Here is a 27,952-nt window from a genome sequence, read left to right on the forward strand (position 1 = left end):
TATAATTGATTTAACTGTCAAAGAGTAAAATAAAAGTTTAAGCAGCCACCACATGATTCTACAGACAGCACTTCCCAAATATTCTACATAAAATACATCCACAATTTCTGTGATTGTGCCTCTCTCATACTGATGGGTATCAACTTCCAAACCACAATCCTCCACTTTAGTTTCTTTAGTTTCGGTTCTTCGTAGGAATACCAGTTCTTATAAACTCTTGTTTTTCTTTCAAATACTCCTGTTTGCATTCTTCATAAAAAGCTGGATCCTTATAGCTGAAAGAAAAATTAAATACACTTTTTTTTTTTTAATCTGTTAATGTGCGACCTACAACAAGCATTTTGCAAAGTGCTGTACCATTTTCTAAACAAAAAAGGTTTAACTTTAATGTGAGTTGTACCGCGTTTGCTCAAAATAGCGCCCGGGGACTTATCCTTTCAATCTTCTCTTTACCTGGGCGGTTTGAGAGTAAGCGCTGTTTGCTTGAAAATAGCACACGTGTGTATATTTTTTAACATTAGGGCCAACACACACCGAGATGTGGGCGTTTATTAACCTTTTGCCAGTAAAACTGGGCGCTAATATGAAGAAGGGTGGACAGACTAGCATATACGACTAGCATATATTTTAAACTGGGTTTTGTTTCTCACATACCTGCCGTTCCATTATGAAAAATAATTTCATAAGGCAGAAGATTGGGAATGAGAGTGACCTGCCATTTAAAAAAAATATTTATATCTTTTGGAATGGCATCCGAAGCTTTAAGTTTTGTCATGGTTTATGGAGCAATGTTTTTTTTTTTTTCATCTGAAACACCTCAGTTATTATTATTATTATTATTATTATTATTATTATTATTATTATTATTATTATTATTATTATTAACTAATTAATTTCTTTTTTTCTTTCTTAGCAAACAACCTTACCCAGGGAAACTTACTTTTGTTTGTATACAAAAAATACATAGCGTTACAGTACAATTAAGAGCAGGATACAAAATACAATGACTTCAGTCCTAATAAGAACAAATACAAAACACAATCTTTATCTGAGAGATGGTACATGTGCATTTACAATAACAGAGCTTCCTTCAAGTAAAGGTTAAATTGCAGATTTTGACAGAATCCATATCTTGGTTTGTGAATTAAGACATACATTCAGGGTGGGAAGAGAGGGGGCAACAACAGGATTTTTACTAAAATAGTATTAAAGTTCAGTCAAACAACAAACTCATGGAATGAGAGGAAACTGACAGAGCTAGTAACAGTAACAACAGTAGTAGTAGCATACTGAGTATTTATAAATTAATTACTAAACAGTTAAGCACTCCATTAGAGCAGTATTTTGCTTTCGACATTTGAGGACCATGAGAAAGCCACTGTCTTTGCAGCATTTGTTAAAAGCTGAAATTGCAAAACAAAATAAAAACTTTCATTAGTACATCCATGCCCTGCATATTCACACTTTTTAACTACAACCTTTCCAACCACAACCACAAGAGCAAAAACAAATCCAAAAGTGGCACTAACAAGTTCTTATCTCCAAGTTTCCTCTTGCCCATAGCAACAGAGGAGCAGTAAGTAAGCCAGGCAAACCCTGTTTCGAGTGTTCTTATTTATAACGTGTCTACCCACACTGGAACACCACTAGCAACTGTATATTGCTTAATAGAAATTAAGAATACAGTTAAAGTACATTAAAATAAAAACAAACCTTCACATTTATTTAGTTTGTCAAGACAAAACATCTATGATCTTGAAATTACATTAACATGCAATCTATGGCCTATATTATTTACAGCAACCATGTTTTGAAATAATCAAAAGGAAACATTTTCTAAAAGCTTTATGGTGGGGCCCGTATGGCTTCAATTAAAAAAAAAAAAAAAGAAAAACCTTCCACAAATTAGTGAAAACACAGTGCTGCTGCAACCTGCAACCTTTTCTTGAATTCTTGTCTGGTTTGCAAGTTTTCAGCATGTGGTTAAGCTTAGCTGGTTGAACTGAAGTGCCACATTCTGAATAAATCAATAAATAATCATTTGTATTTGTTTAAAACAACAAGGAATCACAACTTATCGTACATAAACATTAGCGCACATTTGAAAACAGTATTCTTGGGGGTATTTGAGTCTCAACTCAAAATTAGATGCCATCAATTTTAGCTATAGAGGACAAACTACAAATGGTGTTGTATTTAGTACATTATGACATCAACAGTCATTTAATGTAGTTCATGCCACAGGATGAAAATGATGTACAATGAATTTAAAAAAAAACAACTTTCTGTTAGTATCTTCAAAAAAGGACTTCTAAAAAGGTTTGTCAAATAATTTTACAACTTTAAGTTTCTTTCAGTATTACTACATTTTCAACCACTAAGTGTTTTGTATGGTTTACTATATATATTTCTTTTATCTTTATTTTCATCTTTTATTTATTTTTTGTATTTATTTTAAGAAAATAAGCCAGACACTGTTGCCTAGTAAAATAACACTTCAAGAAACTTGTCAAAAACATGAAACCACAATGCACATGCTCCTGCAATTTTTGTTGTTGTTGACTATACCATATTTCAACTACATGGTAGACACTACTGTTGATGCAATCTTTTTTTAATTTTTCACATTTTATTTTACTATACTTTTACTGGTCATGGACCCATTTTCTACAGTGCTGGTTTTCTGTGGTCCTGAAGTACAAATCTTTCTGTCAAATGAATGAAAAAAGTAAATAGAATTCATTCCTCTCAAGGGGAAAAAAATACTGTACAGTAATGATGAGTCAGCATGTCAAATTCAATACTAATTAGAAATATTTCCCTGAATTCATCAGTAAACATCCACTCATGACACATTCCACACTTGCGCATAATAAACCCTAAACTTAACATTGTATTGATTTTTTTAAGCAGACAGGTAAGATTATACAAATAAGTGAGTACTTCTTATGAACTAAAGAGTTGAAAAAGAAATTGTATTGGTTCAGGTAATTATATTTGAATTACTGACACTCCAATTAAATAATTACCAATGGCACCCTACTCACTAAGACAGTCAGGGAAATGTGTATTTCAATAGCTGCCCTCAACTTAATATTAGGACAGGTATGTGTCATACCACCTTACACAGTAACTCTGAAACCAGTCTTCTGACATAATCACTACATACTCATGTTTCACAAGCTGTGATTGCTAACAGAGACTGAAATGGCAGCCTACATACAAAAAGTATAGAAGCGATGTTTAATAAGCACAGGTAAAACATATCCAAAAAAAAATAAAAAAAATAGCACAATAGAAATATGAGCCCCATTAAGGAAGCAGTCACAGGCCCTCATCCTTCAATTAGTTGTTAGCAAGGTCTTTGTCACTTGTTTAGCAATAAGGTTTTAATTAGGTGCCTCTGTTCCACATTTTGGAAATACATCAATAAAACACTTTCATTTGTTTGCAGAGAAGACGTTGCTAATTCCACAAACCAATTTCAGAAAGCACAGTTTGCAGCTAACCCAATTAAAAACTCCAGTGGATTCATTTCATTGTCATGCTTGAATAAGAAAATAAGGTTTCTCATCATACTTCTGGCACCAGTACTCACCAAGATTTTAGGGAAATGTCTTGGGGCATACCGTATATGAATTAAAATTGTGGACCACAAACTCGTTCTCACTGACAGAATAGATTACTGAACGTGAATACACAGGGGCGACCAATATGAACTCTTATGGTGTTGGTAATGGGGGACCCCAGGCATTCACCAATCTTCTGCTCTTGAGATTGTCTACACCAATTTTACAACTTTTACAAATGTCATATAATTTTACAAATACTTTAAAATAAATAAATAAATAAATAAATAAATAAATAAATCGCAGCGTAGTGTCCAAAACGAAATGTCGCATCTCAGTAGATCTGCTTCGGTATCTTCACTTATTTAGTAGGTGTTCTGGGATGTATTACAGTATAATTTCTCTGAGGCCAACAAAGTGTGCTACTGTAAGCTAAAAAAAAAACAGGATTTAAAAAAAATGTTTAGTTTTAAATTCTAAAGAGCTGGAATTATACACCTTATTGAGTAATTTCTAAAAACAACACCTGGACAAAGTATAACTGGCAATCTGATGTCAGTATGCATGTAAATCTAGCTAAAGCAGATATTTAAACAGCATTGCTGTTATGAGAGAGCAGTCTTTTCTGACCCTGTGAAATGGCCAGCTTATTGCCCTCTCATCTGCAAGAAATGATTTTGCTTCGACAGTCAAGGTTTTGTAAAAGTCTTCTTTCCTGACTTAGAATGTGATTAGCTGAAATGAAAAAAATATGATTCACTCAAATGAAAAGCAATTGTGCTAATCCAGTAAAATCTCTTTTTAATCATCAGGGGCAAGGGCTTCACAATAACACCATGCATATGCTAAATATCCGCTTTCATTATGATATCAAGTTTTTCTTTTTAAGCAAATTGTTTCTATAATGAAATGAAACAACCTCTCATGTCCTTTATAATAATCCTCTTTATAATTAACCGTTACAATAAAAGGTTTTATTTTCGCATTGTACTCTTTTTATTTGAGTTATTGCTCGCTAAATATATATAGAAAAGTATGATGTGGCAACCTCATACAAATTCTACAAAATGATATGCAAACATATTGTACAGTTCACATATCACATTTTACAATAAAACATCCCAAACATTTTTTATTTCAAAATGTAATTTATAAATAAACAGTTTGTCTTAGAATGAATATAAGATGTCAGATGTTGGGGCCTATACTTTTAAAGCACTTGTATAATCTTTAATTAACTGCCCTTTAAAAAAAAAAAAAAAAAAAAAAAGAACCATACAACTTTGCAATACAATTAAAAAGTGTTGCAGCATTATCAGGAAATTTTCTCCATTAAAAAAAAGTAAGAGCTTGCCAGCTGTAAAATAAAGTTGCTGATAAAATCTTCACAGCTCCAATAAAGTTCACAAACTAAAGATCAGCTGCACTCTCAGACAGTCCAGAAATGTATTTAACCAGTTCAACAAGATAAGACAATGACTTTGAAACTGCTAGTCTTCATCAGATTGACCAGAAGTTATTGAAATAAAGAAACTAATTGATACGTTCCATCACAATTGGAATGATACCATTTTCACTTAGTCAAGTCACATCACATAAATGTAACCTAATATCATTACTGATTACACATTTCACAATTACACATTGAAAAAAAAAATAGTAACTATGTTCGATAATTCTGTTTTAGCTGTTGTGATGTTTTTTCCTATGTAAGCAAGTCCACATGACCTTTCATGATGTAGTTGCGGTACATGTTGTACAAGTGATAAAAGTTATACTTTAAACTTTTTGCCTGTGGGCAGGATGGGTAAAGACATTAGTTACTTGTGTTGCACTGCACTGAACACATGCCTAACATTTTCTATTTAAGTTAGGTAAGGGTTTTAGAACAAGTGAATATGTATTATATTTGAAAAAGTGGGTAAACTAAAATTTGTAAATTAAAATGTGGGTAATTTCTTATACATTGTTGCCTCCCCTTAAATACAAAACGAGGTGGTTTAGAGAAGGCTGAACCCAAACTCTGGCCACTAGATAGTGTTTGACAGTATCTCAGTTTTGCAAGAAACAAGAAAAATAGGAAGCAACACATTCTAATTGTTACATCAAACTGCTTGTTTTTATTGGTTTTAAAAGGTCGTCCCTATTCATTCTTACAGCTTGTTTTTCTCTCTACATTTCCTTAATCATTTATTAATGCATGATGCATTGTTTTATAGTGCAAATCAATGCATTTAAAAAAAATAAAAACAAACAAAAAAAATAATGGTATTCAAAATAATAAGCCATGATATCACAGAACCCATTAGTCATTTTCTTGTAATTTATTGCAACCCATTGGACAGTATGCTTCAAATACAAAAACCTGCTGAGCCTTGACAGTAATATCACACACACACACACAAACACCTTAACTATTAAAAAGCATGATTTGTAATAAAAAGACTAAAGAGTTAAAATCTAAAAACAACACATAATGAGCTAATCATTTTTTTTTCCTTTTTGGTCCTGAGAGAAAGAGCGGGAATAGAGACACCTGAGTATTGAGGAACCGTCTGCAATAATCAATCCCTCAAGCTGTTAAAAAAAATCAAATCAAGCAGCCCTGTGCGCTGCAGGAGGTCCAGCGCCACTCGGTTCCCTGCCAGCCCTGATTGGTGACTGAACCAGTGTTCGGGAGGCTGGAGGCACAAAAGGGAGCCCTTACTGGCATCACTCTCCTAGACTGGTGGTACAAACAAACCCTCAAATGAAAGGCATCATTAGAATGTGACAAAACTGCCTCCAGCTATATAGCGACATAATAATCAATGCTTGTGAAAGACAGAGGGGGGAGTGAGAGGGCGGCAGGCCACAGTGTGTACATGCTCCCTGCTGCTTTAATTACTTATTTCTTCAGCTCTCCATTAACAGCACACCTTTATCCATCAGATGGTAGGCTCCAGGCCTACAATAGCCGCAAGAGAGATAGAAAAAAAAAAAAAAGAAAAAACGCTCATTAACAAATTGTAATCAGCAGTCAAGAGGCCTGGACACTTAACAAAAAACAACAAACCAAAAAAACACACCACATGCCGATTTGTACTGATGTCAGCCCCTTTTTATTTCTGCACAATTCATTACTAATAAAGATGTATTCTCCACTTTTTAGTGAAAACACTGATGTGGTAATGAAAAATCGCAAAAAGAACCATGACCTTACAGCTAAGGGGCATCCATTATCTGATTAAAATATCAATGTGCACACTATTTAAAAAAATACCGTTATATAAAACAAAAGCGACTGGTCTCTCTTTGTCAAAGGTGTAATTAGCGGGTCTTTCATGCAATTCTCACGTATAGCCCAATGAGGTTTGGCTGCAGTTTTCATTAGTAATGTATTTATTACACCTCCCTGGTTTGTTTAAAAGACAAGATAGCAGAAAAAGGTTTTCAGGTGGCAGCATTTTAGAATATTATTAGCGAAATGAATCATTAGAGGTTCAACAGCAAGGCAACAGCAAAAATACAGATCTGGTTCCAATAATCAACCAAGACACACTTTTAGGGGGAATAAAAGCATTAAAGAGTTTGTTTTCTTTCTTTTTTTTGTAAAGCAATACAATGTTTGGAAGGCTGAAGCAAGTAGGTGTTCTAAATAGGATAAGTAAATCATTTATGAAATAAAGTGATCATACCTCAATATTGGTGAGATTCTCTGAGAGGTGCTGCTGTGAGCAAGTGGCAAGATACAATAGGCATGCATTGCTAAAAGTTTCATTTTCTACTACCCTACTCATTTCACATCCCTTCTGGAAAAACCCTCTTTTGTTGGGGACATTCCTTAAAGCAAAACACAAATTTGAATGCCGTGCACATACAAGACTTCAACAGGACATTTTCTTTTCGGAGGTGGGGGGTATATAACTTTTAATTGCAAACCATTGCTTTTGCAGCTTGACGTGTGGATATAACACCTTTAAACGCTGACCTGCTGCAACGCTACTCTGTTATTTTGAAAAATCACTAGCAATGGTGCTGAAAAAATGTCAGTCATTGAGAAAATGAAATTTGAAATGGTCCCAATTCTAGGATGGCCTACAGGGGGAGCTGTGTGTCTCTAATTTACAAATGTTTACACTTGTGACTACATTTTTTTCCCCTTCTTGTGCTGTTTTTTTTTCCCCCCTGACAAAGGTTTAATAAAAAATGTGAGTATGCAAAGGGAATCAGATAGAGAGAGAGAGAGAGAGAGAGAGAGAGAGAGAGAGAGAGAGAGAGAGAGAGAGAGAGAGAGAGAGAGAGAGATTTTGTTTAATAAGGCATATATGTACTAGGGCTGAACAAGAGAGATTATTACACGCTGCTGTGCATAAGCTCTTTGATATTTATAACACCAGTGCTATGACAGTCTCTCTAGATTGATCTTGTTCACTTGACATCACTGAATATCTAACACATCCAAGTCAATTAATTCTCACCTGATTAAGATCGAGCAGATATTCAAACTAAATCAGCTCACCAGTCAAGTAGAAATCAATAGTCCTGATCTTACTTTTAAATTAACAAATAATCAAATATCTGCATCTTCAGTATGCCGCAACTGGCATTCCACACAGATTACTAAAGATGTTATTAGAATTGAAACAACACAACAAAAATGATTAATCTGACTTGAGCTGCTGTCCAGAGATGAGACAAATAATCAAAAAAAGGTTTTCTTGAACTTAAAATAGAACCTCCCATTATATGAATGAATTTATATTAAAAAAAAAAAAAACACAATACCTACAGTAGCTTTTATTCCTTTTGAAATTTCTAAGAATATTGTTTAAGTGTGTACAGTTAACTTTCATTGCTCTTTAAAAAATAAAATACTGGGCAGGAGCAATTCAGTTTCAGAAAGTTCCACAGCCAATTACAAATGTCACTTCACCCCATTAAAAAAAAAAAAAAGTACACTCATAGCAATTACATTGCTTTACTAACTCCCACTTTTATTGCTGGTTACAACTTGTTCCATGGTTAGATTAGCAGCAATGTATTCAATTAATGAACTGGCTACAACCAGGAGCCTTGAGACAGGGAGTACATAAAAGGTATGACCTATGGAATTCATTCATTAGCTATAACCATTTGCTATGTGCTATCTCAAACTGTCAATTTCAACACCTATCTAATCTTTCCCAGATGTTACAAACTTGCCCTGAAAAGTTAAAAACATAATTCAAGCCCTTAGTACCACTTTCAGATTTGTGTCTGTTCTTTTTTTCAATAAACCATTATCAGACTTGCAATTATGGCGCATCTGTCCCTGAATTTACTGTTTATTTCCTCAACTACCACAAATAGTGCCTATAGAAAGTCTACACCCCCTTGAACTTTTTTCACATTTCATGCATTTAAATGAGGATTTTTCCCACTTACCTACACACCATACTACACACTGTTAAGATGAAAAAAGTTTTTATTGAGAAAAAAATTATATATTAAAAACACAAAACTGAAAGATCATAATTAGATAAATCTCCCCCCACCTGAGTTAATACTTGGTGGAAAGACCTTTGGCAGCAATTACAGCTGTGAGTCTGTTGGGATAGGTCTCTACCAACCTTGCACACCTAGATTTGGCAATATTTGAAAACTCTTCTTTACTGTTAAAACTGTTCAAGCTCTGTCAAGTTCCTTAGGGAGTGTTGATTAACAGCAATCTTCAATTCATGCCACAAATTTCCAATTGGATTTAGGTCGGGGCTCTGACTGGGCCACTCAAGGACATCTACCCTTTGGTTCCTTAGCCACTCCAGTGCAGTGAACTTTGGGTCGTTGTCATGCTGAAAGGTGAACTTCCATCCCAGTTCCAGCTTTCTTGCAGAGGGCAGCAGGTTTTCCTCAAGGACTTCTCTGTACTTTGCTCCATTCATTTTCCCTTCTATCCTGACAAATACCCCAGTCCCTGCCGATGAGAAACATCCCCATAACATGATGCTGCCACCACCATGCTTCAGAGTAGGGATGGTGTTCTTTGGGTGATGTGCTGTGTTGGGTTTGCGCCAAACAACGCTTTGCATTTAGGCCAAAAAGTTCCATTTTAGTTTTGTCAGACCACAAAACTTTTTGCCACATGGCTACTGAATCTCGAGTGCTTTTTTTTGTATACTTGAAACGGGAATCAAGGTGGGCTTTCTTGAGTAATAGCTTCCTTCTTGCCATTCTACCATACAGGCCAGATTTGTGGAGTGCTTGGGATATTGTTGTCACATGCACACTTTCACCAGTCTTGGCCATGAAAGCCTATATATCTTGCAAAGTTGCCATTGGCCTATTGGTAGCCTCTCTGATCAGTCTCCTTCTTGCTCTGTCATCCAGTTTGGAGGGACGGCCTGATCTAGACAGTGTCTTGGTGGTGTCATACACCTTCCACTTCTTAATAATCGTCTTGACCATGCTCCAAGGGATATTCAAGGCCTTTGATATTTTTTTTATACCCATCCTCTGATCTATACCTTTCAACAACTTTGTCCCAGAGTTCTTTTGAAAGTGCCTTGGTGCTCATGGTTGAATCTTTGCTTTGAAATGCACTACCCAGCAGAGGGATCCTACAGGAACTGCTGAATTTATCCTGAAATCATGTGAATCACTACAATTTAACACTTGATGTGTGATTTTGAAGACGATTGGTTACTCCTGAGCTAATTTAGGATTGCTATTACAAGAGGGGGTGGACACTTATCCAACTAAGCTATTTCAGTTTTTATTTTTAATTTATTTTCTACAAATGTCTAGAATATTTTTTTCACTTGGAAGTTTTGGGGTAGGATGTGTAGATAAATGAAAAAAAAAAACTTTTAATGCATTTTAATTCCAGCAACAAACGGTGAAAATTTTGAAAGGGGGTGTAGACTTTCTATAGGCTTTGTATAGGGCCTCATTTACAAAAGGGCACTAACCATTACAGTACACCATTATTGCAAATAGTGTGCATGGTCATGATTTCTGTATTTACTATTGCAATTTTATTCACCATCGCACAAAACACTGGTCATATTATGGCGCACGCTGATTTTCTTGTGCCGCACTATAGTAATCGGTATGAATAAGTGATTTGATTGGTAATGCATTATAATGTATTTAAATGAGGCACCCCGCTCTGAATAATGAGATTAGCTTTATTCACACTGTATTTACTAAAGGGGGATAATTGTAGTGTGCACCTTAAAGTGAGTGCTAATTAGTTTGTTTGGAAACCTGGCTTTAACCACTGATAGGCACATAATTTAAACCTAATTTTCTGGACTGAAATCTATCTGGCATCATGGAGGCATTACTTACATGAAAGTTTTCATACAGAGCAATGAAAATGACCTCTAAATAACAGGTTATATTAAACATGAACTAACGTCAGAGTTTATTAGATTGTATTTTGTAGTTCATAACATTGTTACAAATCTGTTGATCGCTCAATTTCGGTCAATGTAAACCACCTCCACCTTTCACAATAAGCCACTTACCAAAAGATATGCCTGGGCTGCTGGGGCTTTTTATATCTTTGTGGTCACGAGTAAGTCTTGCACATTAAATTATCACTCACCATACACTATGTAAATTAGCCAAATAGTGTGCATGTAAATTAATGCATTCTCTGTCAGTAAATAGGACAGTGAATTTAGATTTATGGTGCATGTTAGACTTACAAATTAATGCGCAAGCTACAGCCCTTTCGTAAATGAGGCCCTATATATGTTCTGATGAGTCAATATAAATGCCATTTGCTGCAGGTTTACACGCCCTGTTAATGGATCAGTAGATTGTGTGTGGCACTTTCAGGCACAGTTCAGTTTCTGTTGGAATCAAACAATGTAGAATACCTGTGAGTCGGACAGAAGGAAGTAATTCACTCAAGGGGATACTGTGCCCATCACAAACCACAAGAGTGAAGCATAACAGTTTATAAAGCCTGAGCAGAACCAAGAGAGGTTTACTGCCTTGAGTCTGACTCTTGGACATGCTTGTGGAGTTTACACTCATTTGTGATTACATTATTTTGTGTTCCCAAGATGTACAACTAGTTACAATACAGTTAGAATATTCCTTAATACAATCTTTTGCTTGAAAAACACAGAGCAACATGTTTGGACTGAGTGACAGCAGAGTTGATATCAATACATTATACAGTAGCAGAATTCCAGCCATCAGTCTCAAAACATTTTTCTGTCTAGCAATCCCCACAAATGCATTATGCTGCACAGTGCCGGAAATCAGTAACTTAAGAGGTGTTATGGTTTACTTTGTAAAGTGTTATACAGTGATACCACTTATCCTTACAAAATGCATCAATATAACCCCTCTGTTACAAGGGAAATACAGTACACACATTTCAGACTCTGACTGCTGTGCACTGACCATATTGGATAAAGACAATATCCAACACTGATAATGAGAGAATTGACCAAAGGCAGCATGACAAGAGAATAAACAGTAATTACATCATCAACCACTCACTGGCTTTCAATTTTACACCAGCAATGACATGAGAGAAGTAAAGGACAGATAGGATCAAGCACATGTATTCTTGTTCAGTATAACGAGACATATTATAAACAGGAAAATAACACCTATTGTGTAAAAGAACAAGTAAAAGACAAGCAGGGAGGTACAAAAATTATTTGGTAACTAGTTATTTTTTATTGTATGATAATAAAGACAAACATGAAGAAAATATATTGAAGAAATTAGTTTATACATTTTTATGACCACAAAACAAAACATTTGTGGGCCCAGGAGCATAATTAATTATGTACCATCTTTTTGTGGCTTCACTAAGCCACCTCCTCAATGTGGACAACCCTGTGGAATCCATACCTACTGAGCTGCCACACAAAGCTGGCCATGTTGTTATGCTTGAAGTATTTAGGAACCTCATTTGCGAAGACCCTGGAATTCTGCATCATCTTTTTCTGGCATCACTAAGGGTCTTATTGCGCTTAGAAAATGGGCAACTGTTACAAACAAAAAAGACAGAAACAAGTTTTATGGTTTTATTTAGGTGGCTCAAGGATATCTGTCCAGGTGAAAAGGCACATGCTGCTAATTTATTTCCTGGTCATCTATTGATAGTTAAATATACCCCCCACCCCTTGTCAAGGGTATTAGCCAATAAGATGCCAGGAAATAAAAAGCCCATTTTCTAACAACGCATATCATCCCACTTATAGAATCAATACAGATTTAGATTTAAGGTGAATGGCTAAATGACAGACAAGTAGGCCTACCCATTTAGCTAGTAAACTTCCATTCATGTTCAGCACATTTATATACCCTTTACTGTATTAACAGAGAAAAAAAAAAAAATTTGCAGTGTGGAGAACAAGACAGTTAGAAATCTAAGGTCAGTCTCTATTGTCACGACTAAGGGAATTATTTTCAAAAGTCTGTAAAATATGTTACACAGGTGTTTTTAATTTACGTGATTTCCATTACGTTATAGGATTACCATTAAGTAACACTTATGCTTGCATACTGCACCTTAAGTTCATGTTCAAGTAATTGTTTCCCAAGTAAACATAACTGGGGAAAAAAAAAAACATGAATATTCATTGCTATGTGAAGTGTTGAAACTGGATCAGGGGGTGCTGGGATAATCGAACTGCAAAAGGGTCATTCCGTGTCAACCAAATTTAACTTGTGTCCCACAAGGGGTTTCAGCCCTTCAAAGATGGGGCCATTTTCAATACTTTATCCTGAAGCTTTTTTGTGTTGTCATTAAATCAGACAGAGTGGGTAAACAGTAGCAGAGCTGCATACAGAAAGTCAGTTAAATTATGAGCACAACTAAGCAATTTGAAAGTGATATCTCTTCTACTTTAGAAGGAACATGCACTTAATCACTCAGGAATTTGATAATTGGCCCCCAGCAACACAGAAATACTAAAGCTGTGGTACTTATTTTGCATGAATTCTACAGAAGAACTACCTGGCTATCTGTACAGAAGCATTCTAAGGGCTACTGACATTCTAAATATGAGACGCATTTCAAGTTGCTATATATTGAAAGGGGCTTTCTAGTGCCTCAAGCACTTCCGTTTCTAAGATAATGTCTCATCCAATACTAACCCTTAATGCTCAACTTTTTTTTTGTACAGCAAAGTTATTAGCATGCACCTTATCCATTAGCAAAAGCCCCGCAAAGCTGGTTTAAAACTAATTACATTACAGACAGATGATCCCTCCCTGCAAAGATGGTAGAACATTCATTGTCTGGAGGCCCTTTTTCTGCATCATGAATAGTGAACATTTGGCCTCTTTCTGTGAAGCCTCAGCTGGCAGTGACTGGAGGTTAAGGCTTAAAACTATTCTGACTAAACTTGGGTCCTTATTAGTCCTCCACACCCAAAGCTTTGAGCACCAAGTGTCTACGTACAAAAGAAAGTAATTAATGCAAACAAATCAGATCAATTCCAAAGATCGAAGTTAAATGATCTCAGATAATTGAGTTTATTATTGCATTGCTGTTGATGACTATAATAGACTCCCTGTTTTCATAATGAAAGTGATTTAATTTGTCTCGTCATTTAAGCTGTGCTGCACTTCTCAAAGGGAGTCGCAATGCTAGATTCAGCCACCACCAGCCCTGTTTCTGCTGATCATATGCTGGGCTGAGATGACTCTGAGAATGCATGATCTCACAGCAGCTTTAGCTTCTATCAAGTTAAGCTTTATAACTAGTTACAGGTGCAGGAGTTCATTTAATTTATGCAGCATACCAAAAAATGTTTCCTTGTAATTTTTACTAGTTGCTCCAGCAAATTGAAAGGAAACATTAAAACCCAAAGCCAATAGTATTTATTTCAAGAAAGGTTTGCATGTATATCATTTACAAGGCAGTCTTTCATCACATGTCATACAGGGTGGGTATAACAACTTTTAGTGTGGCCACACAAGTTGCCGTTTCAGTATGTGTGAAAACAGTGGTAAAACTGTATTTTCTTGACAGCAAAAATAGAAAAACCACTTAGAAATTTTTCAATATATACTTATTTAACTGAGAAGACACTTGTTTGGCGCTTCTTATACTGTTATACTATAATTTGTGTTCAAATTGGTATGTACTGGATTGTAGAGCATTACAAAAACATGTTATTAAAATTGTGTGTGTATATAATATATAATATATATATATATATAATAGGTATCAATATATATGATATATCATAAAATATCCCTATATATTATATATATATATTATGAAAATTTAGGGAGCAACTATCAAACTACATTAAAGCCATATGTAGATGGGAAGATGGGAAGAATAATGTAATACATGCAGTAGTTCTTTATTTTAAATACTTTTCAACAGTACTCAGTGCCATAAGTAACATTTCAGAGTTAAAATAGACTAGAATGCTGACGTTACAACAGCAACTCAGAGCTTCAACATCCGTTGTCAACAATCAGAAATCCCCCTGAATCGATGCCAGTATTTAGTTAATGTATAACACTGTAACAGGGCGAGGTCTGTGCTAGCTATCTGATGCAGGCATGATCCTGCGGGAGGAGGCTGGAGGCCATGATCCTGTCAGTAATGGCAGTGACACGTAGAGGTTGGGTGAGGTGTGTTGTCTCTCCTCTCTGAGTGGTCGGGAGGTGGGCCTTGGGGGGGTGGGGGGGCTTTACTATTCCCTCGGGTTGTCCTTCCAGATGAAGGAAGGGTTGTTTATGAGATATGTACCTTGCCATGGAGGAGTAGGTGCATATTGGAGAGTTGACTTTTGATAGCTGGATGGAATGGCCTTGATGGAGTTGATCTGTTTTGGAGGTCTGGAGCCAAATGAGGAAGTGCGAGTCCAGAAACTGAAGAAAGTCGAATGACAGATGTGGGAAAGCTGGAAATTGATGGGACTGTAAATTTTGCACATCTTAAGAAGCTGAAGAAAGCAGACAGGCACAGCACTTCCATAACAAGGTCCTTGAAGGGGGAAAAACAGCCTTTCCGAAGGGTCTTAATTAATGAGAGCAATATGTCAGCTGAGATAGGTAGATGTTTGGAGACAATGGGGGCGGGGGAGGTTTTGAGAATTCCTCGAAGTGTTAGGCAGGCTAAGGGTATTGAAAGGAGAGTTGGGGAGGGGACTGAATTTAAAAGATATGAATATTGAATGCCAGCGATATATGATCGCCGGCATATATGAGAGGAAGAGAGTCTCTTGATTGAAGGGGATAGGTTGGATGTGATCGTGTGTGCAAAACGTTGAGAATGTTGTCCAAGAGGTGGTATATGATGATCTGGTAGATGGGCCTAGAGCAGCTGTGATGTAGCGTCGGGCGGATTGCAGATTGGAAATGTTTGAGGTCAGTTGAACAGGAGCAGATGGTGAGATGGAGTTTCCAGTGGGGATGGGGACGCTGAAGGGACCAGTCGGTGGAAGCAAGGTGTCTGTAGGCGAGAGAGAATCTCAGCTGCGTTATTATGCCTACCAGGGAAATGGCGATCTTGTATTATGAAATTACTGGAGACTGAAATCCAGAGTAGCCTTGAAGTAGCTGCATAATAAGGGGGGAGGAGGAGCGTCCTTTGTTGATTATGTGGATTTATTATCGGAATAGAAGAGAATTGACTTTCCTGACCAGTGGTGCCCCCAGAGGTGGGTGGGTGCAACCAAAGGATATATTTCAAGAAGAGCTGTAGATTCGAGATGACGGGGTAGATTCTGAATTTCCGGGGGCCATTTGCTGACGACCCACTGGGAGGCTAGAAAGCCGCCGGACCCTATTATAGAAGCGTCTGTAAACAGAGAGAGATTGTGGGATGCTGAGATGAAGTCGTCGTAAAACAGGGAGAGACCGTTTCCAGTGAGAGTAATGTAGTCCACATTTTTATGTCTTCGAGCTTCAGATGATATGTTGATGTGAGAATTTAAAGTCTTGGCTGTAGTAGAGAGTGTGAGGAGATGAGAGATGAAAGTCCTGCCCTGGGTGATGATGTGTAAGGCGAAGTTGAAATAGCCGAGCAGAGATAGTAGGTCTTATTTCTTAATGGAAGAAGAGAGTTGGAATGCCGTGATGAGGCAGCGAATGCGTTGTAGTTTGGCAGGTGGAAGGTTGGCTTCAAACTTTGTTGTATCGAGCATTATGTCCCGGAATTCCAGAGAATGGACGGACAGATGGTTTTGTCTTTGGAGAATGGGACACCGAGGGAAGAGAAAAGGTTTTTTAAATGGTTGATTGCTTATGCTGGAGGATTGGAAGAAGGAAGTCATCCATTAAATGGAGCAGAAAGGGGACAAGGAAGGAATGAGGAGGATCCAACAGAGAGCTAATTCCGAACACGTGCCGTAATTTGGGGTGAATGGGTATGACCTTGAATGTGTCCAATATGTCTGCTTTGGCTAGCCATAAACCTTGACATGATTTTTATGAGTTTGATGGCGTCTGATATTTTGATATAGTGTAGTGAAAACTGATCATGAGGAATTGGAGAGTTTATGCTGCTTGTGAGCTTTCCTCAAGGGGCTGAGAGGTTGATACTGAAGCTCTTTGACAGAGTATTTGCGGGTGGGGATGTCTATAAGGTTGATGCGAAAAGTGGGAAATGGAGGGGCTGGAAATGGACCGCTCAGAAAACATTTGTTGATTTCTCTTTGTATGAGAGAACTGACTATGTTAGGTTCTAGCAGAGCAAAGTGCAGATTTTTGCAGGTAAAAGATGATGAAGGGATTTTGGAAAGTCCTGTGGAGAATCCGTGTGAGAGCACATTGATGAGATATGAGGTGAATGCTTTGTCTAAGTGAAGCTGAAGTACTTGTGATAGAACTCGAATTCTGATTGGAGTGGAAACTAGGAGCATCTTTGAATGTCATTTGGGACGTACTGGACAGATAGACTTGGGCGTTGCCGCAAAAGCTGCAGATGTGTAAGAATTTGCATGATGGACGATAGCAAACTGAGGAGTTGAAGTTATTGCAAACCTGCTTATAAGTAGCAAAGCTGATATTGTGACCGTGTTTATCACGAATTGAGGATCAATTTGGTGGAAATGATGAGTGGATGGGATTTGGAACTAATGATCCAGAACTGAAGTGTGGTGGGGAAGATTGTGAGCCTGGTCTGAATGATGTTGATGGTGCTTTTGGACAGAGGAAGGAACAGTGAGCTGCAGATACGCATACTCTGCAGGCATTGGCTCTCTGGTCTGCTGAAGATGCGGCTGAAAAGATCTGCATTGCAGTCGAGGAGGAAGTACGGGCTCAGCAGACATTGCTTCGTAGGGGAAATTAAAAGAGAGTGATTCTGTCTCCGTCAACTGGAATATTAATCCCTTTATCGAAAAGAGCTTTTAAGAGTTTGGCGATGGGCCAATCTTTGTAGTGAAGCTGCAAAGGCGCTGTGATTTGGATTTGGATAGCTGTTCTAGGAAAAAAATGCACTGTGCTAAAGACAATGAATTAGACTGCTTTATTCGCTTGGTTTCTGCAGGAATGCCAACAGGGAGGCAGGGACATGAAAGCATATGGGGGTGCCCACATCAGCGTGGGCAGAGCCAAATGAGACAAGCTGCGTGAGAATGACAGTCTGTTTGTTGCTTTTGGTGTGGCCCAGGCGGCTAATAAGGGCCGGGAATAATCGTCCCAATAAACCATGGATTTGAGTAGCTGCAAATTGTGTGTGACTCCTTCCTTAATTTTCCACCATACACTACAAAATTAATTTGGCTCTTTGGCATTATAAATCATTTCGGGGAACAAAAATAGCAGTATTCGTTACAAGGTAAAACATAAATAACGCAGTCTCCTAATTATGGACCCGACAACCGCATTATAACTAGTGCTGGGATGACCACAGGATTTTATGTTAAGATATTTCTCTCAATTTAAATATTAGTTTGTCTTAAAAAAAGTAATAAACGGCATTATACTGCTCAGAACGCAGAGAGAGACAGCATAGAAGAGGGGGCGGGGGGGGGGGGGGGGGGCACCGATACACTAACATTTATACTATGAACACAGTAAATCATGTGATACCCCAGGATTTATGTAACATGTTATACTATGTAACACATTAAAGTAAAAAAAAAATAGCCCAGGATTAAAGAATACATTGTGTAGGCCTTACTTCACCCCAGTGAATTATCTACAAAACAAAGGATGCCAAATAGCAGTTCAAGTTAAATGTTGTTTTGTTTATTTCTGAAATGAACAGAACATAAAGTTGACACCGCAATATCACAGTTCACCGTGTGAATCAATGAATCTGCACACCCGTACGTAGCACTGTGTGTGTGTGTGTGTGTGTGTGTGTGTGTGTGTATATAGTGGAAGATTATTGACCCGAGGGAAGACTATTGTTACCGACAAGTGGATTTAATGCCTGAAGCCGCAGTAATTGATGCAGATCGATGCAGTAATTTCATCAATTAAATATGCGATTAAAAACAAGATTAACTGAGATCGAGTCTCAGGATACTGCAATTATTTATTTATTTATTTTTTAATCGCTTGACAGCTTACTCTATATTACATAGATAGACAGATAGATTTCAGTGAGCTACAGGAAAATAATTCCATCTAGGGTTTCTGTGATGTCATAAATTACAAGACCGAAATTTATGGTACATACATACATATATTACACACACACTATATATATATATATATATATATATATATATATATATATATATATATATATATATATAAACACACACACACACACACACAGTGGTTTGCAGAAGTATTCACCCTCTACCAATAATGCCACATTTTGTTGAATTACAAATAATTTATGCAGTTTTTCAAAGCAAACTTTTTTTTATTCAAAGCTGTAGTGGTTAAACTGAACACTTATATGAGGAGGAGGTTAAATGTCAGCAAAACTTGCAAAGAAAATGTATAAAATGAAATTTACTGGTTGCATAAGTATTCAGCCCCTTAAGTCAGTACTTGGTAGAAGCACCGTTTGCAGCAATTACTGCTATGAGTCTTTTTGGATAGGTCTCTACTAGCTTTGCACAGTAGGATGGTGACATTTTTGCCCATTCTTGACGGTAAAATTGCTCCAGTTCTGATAAGTTTGTTGGGGATCAGACGGACTGCAATCTTCAAGTCTCACCATAAATTTTCGATTGAATTCAAGTAAGGATTTTGACTGGACCACTCAAGAACATGAATTCTCTTGCTCAACCACTCCAGTTTGGCTTTGTGCTTCGGGTCATTGTCCTGTTGAAATGTGAATTTCCTCCCCAGTTTCAGAGTCTTGGCTGACTCAAACAGGTTTTCCTCAAGGTTTCACCTGTACTTTGCACCATCCATTCTCCCATCTATCCTGACAAGCTTCCCAGTCCCTGCTGAAGAGAATCATCCCGATAACATGATGCTGCCACCACCACGCTTGACAGTTGGGATGGTGTTGACTGGGTGATGTGTAGTGTTGTGCCTGCGCCAGATGTAACGTTTGGAATTTAGACCGAAAAGTTAAATTTTTGTCTTGTCTGACCACAAAACCTTTTTCCACATGTCTGTAGTATCATCTACATGCTTTTTCGCAAACTCCATACGTGCTTTAAGATGGCTTCTTTCATGCCACCCGTCCATACAGGCCAGCATTGTGTAGGGACCAGCTTCTTGTTGATGTGTGAACACTGACTCCCATCTCAGACACAGAACTTTGCAGATTTCTCTTCAAGTGCATTGTTGGCTTCAGAGTGACTTCCTAAACCAGTTTCCTGGCTGCTCAGTTTGGGAGGGGAACCTCATCTGGGTAGTGTCTGGGTGGTATGATGCATCTTACACTTCTTAATGATGGACTTCACTGCGCTGAGAAGGATAAATCAGTGCCTTTGAAATTTTCTTGTACCCTTCTTCTGCTCTGTGCCTCTCTACCACTTTATCCCTGACTTGTTTTGAAAGCTCCTTGGTCTTCATGGTTGCTTTTTTGGATCACTATGTGAGTTGCAGCTTTATATACCTGAAGGAAATTATCTACAAGTTAAACCACTTTGAGTACCCACAGGCTGAAACCATTTCACTAATTTTGTGACCTTTCAAACAAATAATTTACACCTGAACTGATTTAGGGCTGCAGTAGCAAAGGGGTTGAATACTTATGTGTAATAAAAAAGGTGTGTTCTAGAAAGTTCTAGAAATGCGTTCGAGTTCATCTTTGCCCTTGCCTTATAATAACCCTGTATCTTATAGAACTTGTTTTTGTCACGTTTATATAACTTGTTTTGGTTAGAATGTTCTAGGGAAAGGAATGGTTTATTCAGAGGGCCGAGCCTCGAGGGAGTGATCTGGCCAATTACTCTCTCGCACGCAAAAGCCTAACTTGGTAAGTTATAAAGGACGGGGTTCTCCCCTGCTCTGATGAGAGTCAGCCGTGAGGATTAGCGCACAGTCCTGCTCGGTAATTTCTTGGAGACATCTGCTTTCTCTTACCAGGGTCGAAGGGCTCTCCCGATCCTCTTGGAAGGGTAAGAATTAGTTCAGTTGCGTCTCATGGATTGTATTGATCTGTGATTAATATAATCTTTGTATGTAACCTTGTTGGGTTGTGGTCCATTAGGGATATCGTTATTCGCAGTATAGCATCTGTGTATGTAACTGTGTGTGTGTGTGTGTGTGTGTGTGAAATAATAAAGGACCTTTTAAAATTACTCTGTGAAGTAATTGTCTTATTTACTTCCACATCAACTTCCTTTTAAATTTAAAGTAATTAAATTTCACACAACATTATGCAACTAAGATTAATCTGTTTTTCTCTGTAAATCTTACTTATTTATATTCTATATGCAATTTTTATTTATATTCTATATGCAATTTTTAACTTTATCAATGTGGGGTAGTTTGTGTAGATTCTACATGTAAAGTCTAATTTGAAAGCGTCGTTGAGTACGCTCAGGTGCCAACAAAATGTGAAAACTTTGCAGGGGGGTGAATATTTCTGCAAACCACTGTATGTACATCAAATATATACATAAAGTTTTGTATACCTACATTATCAAAAAGAAAAAGATAATGTAAGTATACAAAACTGTGAATAGTTGATAATCTATTATATCAAGATGTTTCGGACTAAAAATCCTTCTTCAGCTGGATAAAGCAGTGCTTTAAACAAGCTGTTGTTATAAACAAATTCTCTTTCAAAAGAAAAGTTCTGGAGGACAATGTCATGATGACTTCAGAACAGAATGTTCATTCCAAGAAGTCCCAGGGTGCCTAATTTGAAAATTAATTCACATTCTTTTTGCTTCCTGGATGCATTTGTCCCATAGCAGTGATTTATCCCACACAGTGCAATGTCTTCTGCAGTGTGGTTATTTGTGTTAAAATTTCTGGCAACAGGATATGCAGAGGTGTTAATTCTTATACCTCGTTTATGTTCCACGAAGCGATCAGCTAAACGCTGTTTCATTTCTCTGATGTAGTTTGTTACACTTCACTACACTATTCCTTTAGTGGTGCAAGTAAAAGTCTCATGAATAGTTAATGAAGATTTTGCCCCTTTGATTACTGTGTTGTTGTGGATGTATTTACCTTTACATTTAGTAGCACAGCACAACCTGTTGCATAGAAATGAGATTGTCACAACTAGGTTGCATGTTACTATGGACATGATGCATTTTTTGGGGTCACAGTATGACAGGTAATAACTAGGGGGGATATGATTATTAGTATTCTGTGTTTTGCTTTTGTACAAATCATCATTTCTGTTTACCATAGATACACGTAACTGAGCTTCTCTGGTTGTGTCTGGAAAACCAGTTTCTGAAAAATGCACACATTTTATTTGTTTTGTTTAAAAAATGACTATCCTCACTGCAAATGTGTCTCAGTTTTAATAATTGGGAGTATGGAATGGAGTCAAGCCAAGCTTTAGGATGTGAAGAATATCTCACGTATAAATGAGAGTCTGTTTCTTTGTAGAAAATGTAGGTGTTGATGGTAGAATTAGAAGCAGTGATGGTGATGTCTAAAAACGATATATTTTTAGAGCTGTTCCATGTATACCCCAGAGCTGGATGGAACTGGTCAATAAAATTAATGAAATCATTGAAATCGTGAGTGTTAATTGAGATGCCGACCATGTAATCAATGTGTGTAACATATAAGATGGTGTATTTCCTCTGTACTCTTGAAAAACTTTATTTTCTATCCATCCTATAAAATGAGGGCCCCATTTCAGTTCCATGCTGACACCTCTTACTTGTTTATAAAAATCAACATTAAAGGAAAAACAGTTAAAAGAAAGTTCTGCAAGTGTCAGAAGAATATTGGTTGCAGGTTCTTTTACTGTCCGTTTACCAAGGAATTGCTTAAGTGCCTGCAAACCCACACTGTTGGGGATAACTTGTGTAGAGGCTTTTGATATTTATTGTGAAAAGAATGAGATTTTCACTATATAGTATAATTTGTTTTGGAGTGAAATCAAAATTACATTTAGGCCAATGTGTGACATCAATAAAACATTTAGACATACATAAAAACAATTAGAATTCTGTATTTCCTATAAAAGCTATGCGATTTATGTTGGCATTAAATCTTACCGTGTACTTTTTCTGAGCAGCATTTCTTTGCCTTCTCCCTCATTAATTTGGGAATCAGCACATCTTTCTCTACGTTCCGAAGAACAGGTTCCTCTAAAGAATATAATTTAGCAGGTTAAAAAGCGCCTACTATACAACATGTGTGTGTGTGTGTGTGTGTGTGCTATCCACACTTTAGCAAATGAGTCCTGATTTCAGGGCATAGCTGACTGGTAGTTGACTGAGCTGGAAAGGTAAGAGGTGCTACTGTACAGACAGTACAATTAGGCTTAAATTGTATACATGGCTGTGCAAAAGTCATAGACATGTTGCATTTTTCTACTCTGATGCACTATGAGCATCAACAATTTACTCAAAGCCTCTACTACTGTTTTCTACTATTATAACAACTTGACCTGCATAAAGAAGGAAAAACATTGAGTGAAATATTTCGCATCACTCGATTTTCAAGGTGTGGTATCTGAAGCACAATCAGCAAGTACAGAAAAACATCATCTGTAATTGACAAAACCAGGACTGGAAGCCCCAAAAAGCTGTCTAGCAAGGGTTAGCAATACTTAAAGATAATATTCTTAAGGAATAGAAAGAAGGCAAGCGTTGAATTGACAACAGAACTGGCAGAAGGCACAGGTGTTGTTGTCCATCAAATTAACAGTACTAAGGTCAGTCTTGAAATCAGGACTTAAATGATGTGTTGCAGTAAGAATACCTCTGTTAAGAAAGGGGCACAAAACTGAAAGGCTAAAATATACATAAGAACACAGAAATTGGACTATAAAACAATGGTAAAAGGTGCTTTGGACTGCTGATGGAGGGACACCTGTGCCTTCTGCCAGTTCTGTTGTCAACTCAATGCATCACAGTAGAAAAAATGCATCTAAGACTTTTTCACAGCAGTGTATGTATCTCACATTTCTTTGTTTTACTTTTAGATAATTTATCTCAATATTCCTGTCGTCATCTACACCCTGGAATTTAGTTTCCCGATTTGTAGATAAAAGGTCTGAGGTTTCTAAAATGAATGTACATTTACACTGTTTAATTTTCATCATGTACATGCAGAATACAACAACCTCGAGTTTACAACAAAGGGTTATATGTCAACAGTCAATACAGGACAACACAATGCAATTATATTTATAAACATGTGTAATAAACATGTGAAATGCTTTATAATCTCCAAGTTAGAGGCATTACATACAAACTGCCTTTACAACGACTTCAAAGAAATTTCTACCTGACAAAACAGGATCCACAGGTAAAATATCTTTCAGACAGATAAGTCTTCAAATTTTACCTTAATGGTAATATCCGCAAGAATGAGAGAGGTTAATACCATTGTTTATTAACTTTAGCAGAAGCAAAAATAATGCCCAAAATACTGAGGCCTGCTACTTATTTATTTATTTATTTTTACTAACTAGAGCAACATTCTTTACTAACCTCTCTTTTAAGACTTGTGATTATTATGGTCTAGTGGTGAATTAAATTGTTTGAATTATTTTGAAATTATCTTCGGGTGCCTCAAATGTCCATTTTTTCGCTTTCAACATTTTATTACCACAAGGGTGAAAAGACAATAATTGTATCCAAAGGTGCAGAAATTCAAGGACATTCTACATTGACATTGAAAAGGAATAAGTCTATGGAATATATGGTATGCACCTGAGCATCTATGATATTCAACTTCAGCCTGGGGTCATTAAAGGGACTGTAAGTCAACAGAAAACAGGCCACAATCCACAATGTTAAATTGAAACTACTGAGCACCTGCGTTTCTTTTTTGTTGTTGTTTTTTTTTTCTCCTGTCTGCAAGACTGCTTTAGATACTAAATGTTTTTGTTTTTTTTATCCTGTCTGCAAGACTGCTTTAGATACTAAATGTTTTTTTTTTTTTTTGCAACTGCTAATGCTCTAAAATACAAAGTAATATTAATGTATGTTATTGCTTTACAAATTACACCCGTCCAGTTCACATGAATTTGCATTCAAAGTTTTTAAACAAAGGATGATTTCAGTCTGCATATTCAGTCTGTTTGCAATCTTTCTGTTGCTCCAGTATTAAGTGATTGTGTTTTCATTATATCTGCTTTTAACTGGCTTTAAACTTTTTTTTTTTTTAAGCTTGTTTGGAGTATAGAGCTGTAACATACTGTATTCCATTCAAATCATGTGACCTTTCAACTCAGCAAGCCCCACTTATTTTCTGTCTATATAAATGTACAGTACCTGCAGGTAGGGCTTGCACAGCTGAAGGTTAAATGGAAGTGGAGCATGAACACTGCAATATAATTTGGATAAGAAAAAAGCTGATTTTAAGTTTGAAAGAAAGAATAAAAAATGACATACCTTACAAAATGCAGCTTTTCAAAATAAAGGCCCTTTGTTCTTAAAGAAAAACATTTATTAGAAAATTACAAAACTAGCAAACATGCTGCTGGTTTCTTGCTGTATTTATAACATAAATTGTGCCTTTCATATTCAGCTCAGGTCACAGCTAGTCCAAAATTTGCAGTGCTTAAATATATGTTGGCTATGAAAGGATATGTTCACTACAGTAAATGCTCTTAGAATCCCTAGTCCAGTATTTTTGTTTGTTTGTTTGTTTTGTTTTGTTTTTGTTTTTTTAATTAAGGTCTTCATTTAACCAGCGTTAACTAAACAAAAAACGAAAATGCCTAATAATATGTCATTTAATGCACTAGGTTGAATGACACTGTAGAAGATGCTCATGGATTTGAATAGTCTGGACTACAGAATAGCTTTCGGCAACGACTGGAATAAATTATAATTGATACATACAACGTACAGTAAGGTCTGTAAACACAGTCTGCCAAAAACACGGACTTGAAATGTATCATAGCCACTATTTACTGTACCTCGTTTTGCAGACTCCATAGATAAACACTGACTTTAACAATCACAATTACAAAACAATACGAAGCGTTTTCAGCTTCAGCATGTCTGCCTAGCTTTGAAAGTGACCTTTTAGGTACACTGTGACAAGCACCGCCTTTCTCGATGATGTCTTTCCGCCCATACTCTGGCGCTAGTGTGGAATAAGGCTGCAGTTAGTCACAGAGAAGTACAGGGAAGTGATATGAAACGTTACTGAAATATAAGAAAAATGGCGTTGGTCTCAACCCAGATAATCTTCGATACAGTTTGTGGTGACATTTAGAATAAAATAAGTCGGACATAAAATCAAAGCTAAATTCTACCGACTGTAGTATGTGTAGCCTGTAGAGCGTCCTCGGCTCAAAGACTTTGCATACATAGTGTTTTTTTTTTTTTTTTTTTTTTTAACGTAATGTTACCGAACAGACTATAGGTAGAAATTTAAAAACATATGTGGTTAGTTAGTAGGTTGATACTGAATATAGTACTGTATGTAATAATTTTATCAACAAAAGGAATAAAAGCCACAGTTTATTAATCCATGCCTTATAATGTGCATGTCATCCAACAATATTGTGTCACAGTGGGGTTAGATTTTACATAACAAATGATTTTGGCATTTTGTTAATGTTTCCACTGTAACCTTGTGTAGAGACTACCTCAAAAAACCACCTACCACATGACTGTCCAGTTTGTTTACATCATACACAGAGTAAAACAAAACGGTGCATATGTGTCACAGGTTTCCATTGAGTGAGTAATGGAAAAAACAACGATAGTACTTACTGAAGTGTGGCTCTCTACATTGGAACAGATGACGGCACATAAACGTGAAAATATGTGCACAAGTGTTTAGTGAGCAGCCTCTCACAATTGCAGGGGTAATCCCTTAAAATGTTATTGTATGTGCAAAACAACTGGTTGTGTCATCTGTTCAAGTTTGCAGAAAAATTGTATAGCAGGTACTGTCACCATTCAAGAAACTCATTGTTACATTAATAATGGCTAAGTTGCTTCAAATTACATTTTCCTTTTTTTTTTACATTGTTTATTTTCCCTTTACACTTTAATAATGTTTGCTATCGATCTCAGTGGTTCCTGTTTTAATTACTAATTATTTTTTTTTTTTAACTTTTTTCATAGAGGCCTGGTCTATGTCAAGGTGAGTTTACCTTAGCTGAAGAAGTGCTCTTGAGTTCTAGTTGCCTGCCACAGATAAATGTAACAGGGTAGATAAGTCAGTGTCTGTATAAGTATTGCCAGCAATACAAAAGTAAACCAGATACAAAGTAGTTCTATAAAAACACTTTGGCTGATCTAGCCTATGTTACATGAATTATATATTTTTATGTCCAACCCCTGTATTATCTGACCTTGTTTACTGTAGTGTAAGCCTTACTTTTAAAAAAATAAATATCTAGATGTGTGATTTACTTTCTTAGTAGCTGCAATATCTGGTGATTTGGGGATACAATATTTTGAGAATTAAAAGTTCATTGCTTTTGTAGCTCTGAAGATTGATCATGTGAAAGTACAGATGAAAGGCTTACCACAACGCGGGTGGCTGGAAGGCATGTAGGCCTCAGCACCGTCTTTCAGTCTGCGTTTCACCACACAAGTATATCTTAGTTTCAGCCCACAGCGCTGCTTCTGAGAGATTGAAAACACACACCGTAGGTTGATATACTCATCTGATCTGAACTTCAAATTAAAAAAAAAAATCTCAGTCTTTTTTGGGGGAGAGGGAAAGGTGGGGGGCAATAGTACTGGTAACAATTATGCAGTTAGCATGTGGTGATGTGATGTAGATAGATGTCCAACGGGAGTTAAGTTTACACAACACAATTTATTTTTGAGGCTATAATAGGTTCACCAGGCTGTAAAAATGTGTTTTGGGTTGAATTTCCCTTATAAATGGAGTATCCAAGACAAGGATTTTAGTTTAAGATTCATTTTCAAGCTGTCTAT

General features: G+C 36.7%; 1 protein-coding gene across 2 annotated transcripts; it reads right to left on the minus strand.

The window, feature by feature from the left end:
• LOC121314720 (COX assembly mitochondrial protein homolog) lies at positions 1-26,060 on the minus strand. Of its 2 annotated transcripts, XM_041248297.1 has the most exons (4): positions 25,966-26,060; positions 23,087-23,179; positions 1,313-1,403; positions 1-275 (listed from the first exon to the last, which is right to left on the minus strand). In XM_041248297.1, exons 1-4 carry the CDS (start codon positions 25,982-25,984, stop codon positions 176-178), a joined length of 303 nt encoding a protein of 100 aa, XP_041104231.1. In that variant the 5' UTR covers positions 25,985-26,060; the 3' UTR covers positions 1-175. The 2 variants fall into 2 exon arrangements, 1 of the variants encoding a protein (XP_041104231.1); XR_005950141.1 differs by lacking the exons at positions 1-275; positions 1,313-1,403; positions 25,966-26,060 and adding an exon at positions 12,231-12,547 and having other exon boundaries at positions 23,087-23,171.
• Positions 26,061-27,952: the final 1,892 nt, after the last annotated feature.

This window comes from Polyodon spathula, chromosome 4 (genome assembly GCF_017654505.1).
Source record: "Polyodon spathula isolate WHYD16114869_AA chromosome 4, ASM1765450v1, whole genome shotgun sequence".
Taxonomy (NCBI): domain Eukaryota; kingdom Metazoa; phylum Chordata; class Actinopteri; order Acipenseriformes; family Polyodontidae; genus Polyodon; species Polyodon spathula.